This window comes from Oryzias melastigma, linkage group LG18 (assembly GCF_002922805.2).
Source record: "Oryzias melastigma strain HK-1 linkage group LG18, ASM292280v2, whole genome shotgun sequence".
NCBI lineage: Eukaryota > Metazoa > Chordata > Actinopteri > Beloniformes > Adrianichthyidae > Oryzias > Oryzias melastigma.
Genome location: NC_050529.1, coordinates 2,032,429 through 2,040,596, shown reverse-complemented (window position 1 = coordinate 2,040,596; position 8,168 = coordinate 2,032,429). Strand labels below are relative to the sequence as shown.

General features: G+C 41.0%; 2 protein-coding genes and 1 long non-coding RNA gene across 3 annotated transcripts in view; all 3 read right to left on the bottom strand.

The window, feature by feature from the left end:
- Positions 1-2,023: 2,023 nt before the first annotated feature.
- LOC112155700 (ladderlectin-like) lies at positions 2,024-2,727 on the bottom strand (the record flags this gene model as incomplete). The annotated part of the gene is made up of 3 exons (XM_024287510.2): positions 2,024-2,233; positions 2,377-2,488; positions 2,593-2,727. Coding segments are annotated over 3 exons (315 nt in total), but the record flags the coding sequence as incomplete, so codon positions are not given.
- An 89-nt stretch (positions 2,728-2,816) lies between these two features.
- Positions 2,817-3,774, bottom strand: LOC118600115. The gene is made up of 3 exons (XR_004949685.1): positions 3,493-3,774; positions 3,393-3,425; positions 2,817-2,926 (listed from the first exon to the last, which is right to left on the bottom strand). It is a non-coding gene; the product is annotated as an uncharacterized LOC118600115 (long non-coding RNA).
- A 3,493-nt stretch (positions 3,775-7,267) lies between these two features.
- The window catches only part of LOC112156284 (type-2 ice-structuring protein), a gene marked incomplete in the record, with an annotated part of 3,157 nt that continues 2,256 nt past the window's right edge, over positions 7,268-8,168 (bottom strand). The window contains 4 exon segments of the mRNA XM_036216879.1: positions 7,268-7,419; positions 7,562-7,673; positions 7,888-8,022; positions 8,110-8,168. Coding sequence (XP_036072772.1) covers positions 7,352-7,419; positions 7,562-7,673; positions 7,888-8,022; positions 8,110-8,168 — 374 coding nt within the window.

The following is an 8,168-nucleotide window of genomic DNA, read 5'->3' as shown; positions in this document are numbered from 1 at the left end:
GCTTCACCTCCACAGACAAATGAAATGCTCCACGTTGTGAAAAGAGGGTGCAGGAAAGCAGAGAGGTGGTGGAGGAAAACTAAATCTACTGTTCGTGAAGACATGTTGAAGGAACAACAGATAAAGTGCAGGGCTTAGTTCCCACATCCCTGTTAAAAACAATTCATGCTTTCCTTCAAGAAAAGTAGAATCTTTGAAAAGAATCGATCTGGTTTTAGGATAAACCTCAGTACAGAGACAGGACTCGTGAAAATAGTCAGTAACCTGGACTTGCAGAAACGATCTTGGCGGTACTGGATCTGAGCTTTGCCTTTGGTACAGTAGATCTATCATGTCTCTGTGTCTCCCTCTGCTGGTCATCGCTGGTACTGCTGTCGTCCACCCGTTTCTGATATTGTTCACTTTGATCTCCACAGCTGTGCTGGATTACTGGCGGGGACTCCAGACACACCTACAACCCACCTCCACTCGACCGGGCTCTACTGAAGACTGTTTTTTAACAGAGTCAGTTTAGGTATTAATGAAATATGTTTTAGACATAAAGTCATGGATCACAGAGAACTTTCTACACCTCAGTTAGGACAAAACAAGTAGAATCATAGAGCTCAATGTATAAGAAACCTGGGTGTTACTTTTTTAAATAAAGTTTGCTCCGTAAATTAAATATATCATATAACCAGAATTTAATCAGCCTAAAAACATTGCTTGTTCCTCTGTTTTGCTGACATGAAGATGATACTGCATGCTTTCTTTCTGATAGAATTGACCGCTGTAATTCCCTGCTCTCAGATCTTCTCAGAAAGAGGATATCAAACCTTCAACTTCTGCAGAATTCAGTCGCACACATGCTGGTGAGTACCAGGGGGCGGGAACACATAACAACTATTTGAAACCGTTAGAGCTAAAGTTAGAGCTAAAACCTAAACCAATGCTTCTTTGAGTTATTTTGAACCTCACCTGTGGAGCAGCATCCCAGCATGCCTCAGGGCTGCAGAAGCTGTTCATGTCTGGCTGTTTGCTTTGACCAGGGGGCGCATCATGATGTTCTCTGTGATCATGACTGGGATGGTCGCTGGCGTTGACAGATCCCCAAAATGTAATTCCCTCAGATCAGCATCACCCAGGATTCCACTTCCATTTCTATTCCTATTTATATCATTCCTATGTTTATCAATGTGTCATTTAATGGTTTATTTTCTTTGATGTGGGGGGTTGAGAGGGTTCAAGGCATTCTGGGTATTTTATCATGTAATTCTAAATTTTTGTACACCAGTAAATCACATTGCATTATTATCTCTAAAATAGTTTGATTTCATCTGTTGTAATGTTTATCCACTGACACCAGGGGGCAGTAATGTACACAAACCAAAAAGAGACCAAACATATTTACAACTTTGTTGAGTCTTTTTATTTCTGTTTCTCTTAATAAATGAATAATTGGAAACCAAAGAGAAAAAGTTGAATTGAAAATGTTATGGTGAAGTGTTTGCAGTTTTCAAACGCTGATGTTTTCAGGTTTAAGGTTTGAAAACTTAAAGTCAGTTTATGTCATCACTAGTTTATTACAATGACTCAGGCCACCATCAGAGTATGAAGCGGGGGGCCACACTTTTTCAGCATGCGAGCTACTTTTGAGACCTACTATATATATATATATATATATTAGCAAAGTTGATCCATTTTGTTGATGGAAGCATTCATTGAGGAGAAGTAGGCTAGTTCATTTTGCATTTTCCATTTGGGTTATTTTTCTGATCTGGAAACTTTAACTTTGTAAAAGAGCAGAAAAGTACATTAATTTCAGAGTTGTGGGTTTGATATTGTGAGGTGGGAGTATAAAAGTCTATTAGAAAAAGTATGCTTAGATTTCTCGGACTGTTTCTGACCAGCAAATCACCAAAGACATGAAGATCCAGAGGATTGAGCTTGATCCTCTCAGAATATTTATGAGGCAGTTTGTTTCATGCTTCAAATGTTTAATTGAATAAAAGTACAAAAAATAAAGAACAGATATGCAGGTGAAGTTTAGCTTTCAGCGTTTTGATCATCAGACATGAAGGAACATCCAGTTTCGCCTCTATTCCAGAAACTAAAGTGAAACTTCAATTTTAAAGAAATAAAAGACATTATCTGAAGCAGCAGCACATCTGCACCGTTTGTCATCTTCATATTTTCTTGGCACAGATGTACGGTCTTTCAGACCAACATTCCACATCGTCCCAGCATTTTCCAGCTAAAATAGACAAAAAAATATATTAAAGTTTTCTTTTTTTCAACACATTTTTTTTTACTCTTTTATGAGTATTGGACTTTTTGAAATTGCAATCCGTCAATCGAACTCATATCTCCAGTATTTAAAATGAGATATGCACTCACATGAATGGTTCATTTGTAGGCAGTGCTGTCTTTTTCTGCGATTATTGGGCTCTCCGGAACACCAGTTGGTGTAACGGAAAGTGCTGCCATCACTCCACAACCAAACATCGTCCTGGAGGAAAGTCAAAAGTTAACAGCATCTTTTATGGTCCCTTTTTACCTTCAACCGATGGTTGAAGTGCTCAGCATTGGGCCCCCTAAAGACCCCATAATTACCTCCTGGGCATTAGAGCCTCCAATCCAGATCTTCTTTGGTTCATGAGTGGCAGACATGATCAGCGTTTGGATCTCATGGTACTCATCGATGCTGTGAACAGATGCCAGGTTTCCCCCCATGGACCTGCAGTTTGTCTACATGAAGGATAAAGAGTGGAGAGGATGGATACCTCAAAGCACAAAGATGCTGTAAAGTATAGTGGTGAAAATACAGGACAACCAACTTCAGCTTCAGCCCATCTCTTGACTCTAGGAAAGAAGCGGAAGCAGCGATTATTGATCTGTGACCAGTTGTCACCACAACGCCCCGAACGCTTCACCAGATCGCTTGTAGCTAGGAAGAAACAAACGTGGAGAACATGGATAACTGATCTGTACATTTATGTTGGATGCAAGTATTTGAGCAACAGATACAACTAATATCAAGTCACCACCAGGTGGTGCTAGAAAGCTAGATTTTTTTTCATATGCCATGCAGGGCGACTTATGCAAAAAACATCAGTTTCAGCTATAGTAGTTTTAGATATATAAGACTATAAGGCAGTGGCTCCTTTCACAGCGCCACCTATGGGCCAAAGTGCATTAAACTTGTTGAGACCCTTCATCATGTATATAGAGACTATGGTTTAAAATTTGGTGAACCATATTGACTATAGTGGGCCGTAATAATAAATCAGAAATTGGACAATTAAATATAATTTAAAATAAACGCAGTTTGGATTATTCCTAGCACTATTTATTAAAAGCTCAAGGTAAGCAACCAAAGTTTTTGTGAAAGGCTAAAATAAAAACCTACTAACCTTCAGACTTCTTTACATCAGCGTCCTGGACAGCTGTGGAGCAGAGAGCAGTCAGTCCGTGTGTTCGATTCCCTGATTAAAGAAAGAAATCCTCACTTACCAGCAGCTTTGATCTGAACCATCACAGCACAGACCAGCACACACACGGCCAGCATTCCCATGATGGAGACCATGGTTTCCACTGGATACAGAGACGGACATTTAAAGTCAGAACAGTTCTCATCTGATCACATGACTAAAGTCATTCATTCAAACCTAGACACAGAGGATCTTCTTCTTCTGTCCCAGCCTGAACCTGGAGTCCTGGGGAAGTGGACCTGCTTATAAGGGCTTCTTCACATCAAGACCCCTCCCTCAACTCAACAACACATCAACAACAACATTTCTAAATAAGGTGATGACCTGAAGTAAAACCAAACACCAACTTCTTAAAATGTTTGGTATGTTATTGTAAAAATCAATGATTTGGTAAATTCATAAGAAACTTTGGTCCCGCAGTGGAGAAGTTGGTTTGAAATACTTTTGTTTGCTTGAAATTTGAATTCATTTCATCACTGTTTCTTCTGTCTGTCTTTTTGCTGTTAAACCTCACATTTTAGTTATTTGTTGTCTCTTCTTTTTGAGAATGTTTAGTCATTGTTGGCTCTGAGTGGGCAACAGAAGTGGGAAAGAGTTTCTGTTATCAGCATCGTTCATCACTACCACCATGACTGTGCTGACTGCTACATCCCAAAACTCTCAAGTTGGTCTGAGGTACCATCTTCAACAGAAAGGACTTTAAAAGAAACATAACTCCTGATTTTTAAAGACAGTGATTTCTGCTTTACAGAAATTGTCTCCTGCTAACAGCAACAGAACAATTTGAGATTTAATGTTGGTGAAGACTGACAGGTATGATTGTCGTGTGCGTGTTTAGTGCACCATGCAGTCTTTGTAAGGCTAAAAAACTTGCACGCACTCAGTTTGTGTGAATACTTTGACCGATATGACAGCGCTCTTTTGTCACCCTGTCATCGTTATTAAGGCTCAAGTACTGGCTCCAACTGGATCTGCATGAATCCCACATGCTGCAGCGTCTGTATTAGGGCCAGGACTCACTTAGTACCCTTACAATAATGCGATACGCGATACATGGCTCAGAATATTAAAGATATCACGATACTCCAATAATTGGTAAGAAATTGTCTCTAATAACTCAGATTAGATAGAAGAACACATTTTTAGGAAAATAAATCCCTGTTAATTTTTTAGCTTTGAAACAATCATAATAAAAATCTTGTGTCTTATTTTGTGCAGCAAATAATAGACACTTTTGTGCAACATTGCTAAAATCAGTAATACTATGTCTTTGACAAGCATCGACACCAATTGAATTTGATTCATCTGTTAAATTTAGTGTTAACATTAGTAAACATGAACAGCAGTGCCACTACTTAGTCCAAAATTGCTGTAAGCAACAGAACAAAAATGAAATAATTCAGGTAGGTGTCAGACACATTGGTGCTTACGACAGCCAGTCTTGAACCGCGTTCCCCGTATCTGAGGAACGTCTCACCATCCATCCATCTTCTTAACCGCTTCGTCCCTTCCGGGGTCGCGGGGGTGCCGGAGCCTATCCCGGCTACTGATGGGCGAAGGCGGGGTACACCCTGGACAGGTCTCCAGTCTGTCTCAGGGCCTCAATCACACACACATCCACTCTCACATTCACACCTAGGGGCAATTTAGAGTCACCAACGAACCTATGAAGCATGTTTTTGGACGGTGGGAGGAAGCCGGAGTCCCCGGTGAAAACCCACGCATGCACGGGGAGAACATGCAAACTCCACACAGAAAGGTCCCAGCCGGGAGTCGAACCGGGGCCTTCTCGCTGTGAGGCAAGAGCGCTAACCACTGCGCCACCGTGCAGCCCGAACGTCTCACCAAAGGATGACAAATATCACGTTTAACCGCCTCTTCAAGCAAAAATAAAAGCTCGATACTTGGTGAGAACACATTGAGAATCAATTACTGAACTAAATATCGCGATATATTGCAATATCGATATTTCGGCACATCCATAGTCTATATTGGCCCCCCTATAAAAGCTGGAGCATCAAGACATCACGAGCAATACTGCCTGCTGTCCCGACCAGGTAAAGAGGGTTCAGAGGGTCTACATTTTGGATTATTACCATAGTAATGTGCATATCAAGCTTGTGAACTGTAGACTCATTCTAGGATCAAGTTGGGGTTGACTGTGCAGTCATCAGAAGTGAAGACGGTTACCTGCAAATCCACACACACTGTTCGATACCTCTTGTTTGATAACTGGTTTGCCTAATTTATCTGGAATTTGTAAGCATTTTTTGAGGATCCCCCTATGTTTTTATTTTCCATTTTGTTATACATAAACCACAGTCTAAAATAAAAGAAAATTACTCTAATTTACCACGTGTTGTCATATTTTGATCTTATTTTTTTATTATAAATACTTTTTGGGGGTATATTATGCCTGGTAAAAATGACTCGTCAAAAGTGATGGTGTAACTTTTTAAAGGGAAAGTGTTCTCGTGTTAAACCTGCCAACACATTGAGACATAAATCAGATGTCGTGCCATCCAGTGCAGTGAAGAATGTTCTGTTCACTGGAGAAACAGAACAATCATTGCACAAAAGGATGTACCAGCAGAGGGCGAACAGCACCTCAGGACTAGGGTGTTGTTTATTTCCTTTAAAAGACCAAGGACACGCAATTGAAGATCGGAATGTAGAGATGCTTGACAGGTGGTTTGAAACAGACCTGTCACAGAAATCACATTGCCAAAGATGCTAGTTATGCTAACTTTGCTGTTTCAGCAGACACATAGAATCCAACTTATGGATTAAAAAAAAGGTCTGGACAGGAACCCCCTTGTTCATTTTGAGAAGACCGAAATCGACAGTAATGCTGGGGAGGTTAAGCTGGATCGATATAATCATGACTAGCCCTGCTAGTTGTTCAGTGACCAACTAGCAGGGCGGCTGTGGTGGAGCGGTAGGGCGGTCGTCTCCTGATCAGAAGGGAGCGGGTTCAACTCCCGCCTCAAAGTGTGTCAAAGTGTCCTTGGGCAAGACCCTGAATTGCCTCTGGTGAGAGGTTGGCGCCAGTGTTCGGCAGCGGAGCCACCATGTGTGTGTGAATGTGTGAATGGGTTTGTGACTGTGAAGTCCTTTGGGCCCTCGAAGGAGGGTAGAAATACTATACAAGTATACGTTACTTAGCAGAAGACCAGAAAGTTGAGTGCATCTCCATCCAGGCGTGAATGAAATGTCCGGGTGGTGGATGAATGTCCCTGTGGCACTGGTGGAGTGTGTGGACAGGAGTGGAGCTTAGCATGTTTGCTAGAACTCAAAATGATGCTGGACAAGTGATAGAACAGTCCAGACCAGTATCATAATCCACACTAAAAGGATCCACATGGTTAATGGAAGCATCAGTGGAGAAGCAGAAGCAGTCGTGCTAACTGCTGCAAACCCCTAAACTTCTTTGTTAAGTTTAGGTTCTTGTTCTTTATTGTTCTCAAAATAGCAGAAATGGAGTAGAAGGGATTTGGTTCTGGAGTTTTGACCCAACGTAGGGTTCACTCAGACATACAATGAGATTAGAGTTTTTGGATGCACCAAAAGCTTTATAAAGAATACTTTTTGACCACCAAATAACCCAAAATGTGTTCTCTCAGAACATGCATGAGGCAGTTTATTGAAGGAAAGTACAGAAAAGAAGAACAGATATGCAAGTTAAGTTTAGCTTTTTGCATTTTTCCATCTCTGATCATCAGACCATCTAACTTGCTCTGATTTGGGACTTTGTTCTATAAGCTGCATTCTAGAAACTAAAGTAAAACTTTGTTTTCAATGAAATAAAAGGCATTAACTCCAGCAGCAGCAGAGCTCCACCAGCGCAGGTCGTCTTCATGGGGTCTGTGTGACGGCGGTCTTCACATTTTCTTGACGCAGACAAACGTTCGATGATCATTACATCCCAAGTTGTCCCAGCATTTTTCAGCTGGAAGAGACAAAAACAGGTTCAAATGTGGGTTTTTTCTGTTTCTGATCACTTCGTTTTTTAAACTTTTCCAAATGTTGTGTAGCTTTGCCAAAATGAATACATCTTTTATCTCCAAAATTTAAAAAGAATATTCACTCACATGAATAGTTTATTTGTATGCAGTGCTGAGAAACAAGGAAATAATTGGGCTGTCCGGAACACCAGTCGGTGTAATGGAAAGAGCTGCCATCACTCCACAACCAAACGTTGCTCTGGAAAGACAGTAAATGGTAAATAGTTCCTTTTATGGCTCTTCTCTGTTCTGCTAGCCCCAAATGCTCTTCAGTCACGCTTCAATAAGCTCTTCTTATATTCGTACTCTGACAGCCACAGAACTGCCATGTAAGCCACTAATCAGGTAGCACTGTGGAATGTTGTGCCACTTAAAATTCATCCATTAATGGTCGTATTTTTGCTCATATTTACCTCCTGGGCATCCGAGCCTCCAACCCAGGCTTTGGTGTATTCATGAGTGGTGGTCTTTATCAGCTCTTGGATCTTATGGTACTCATCGATGCTGTGAACAGATGCCAGGTTTCCCCCGATGGACATGCAGCTTTTCTATATGAAGGATAAAGAGATGAGAGGATGGATACCCCAAACCACAAAGATAACAGACTTTAATAGCCAAAATATAGGGAAACCAACTTCAGCGTGAGCCCAAGTCTTGGCTTCAGGAATGTAGCGAAAACAGCGATTGTTGATCT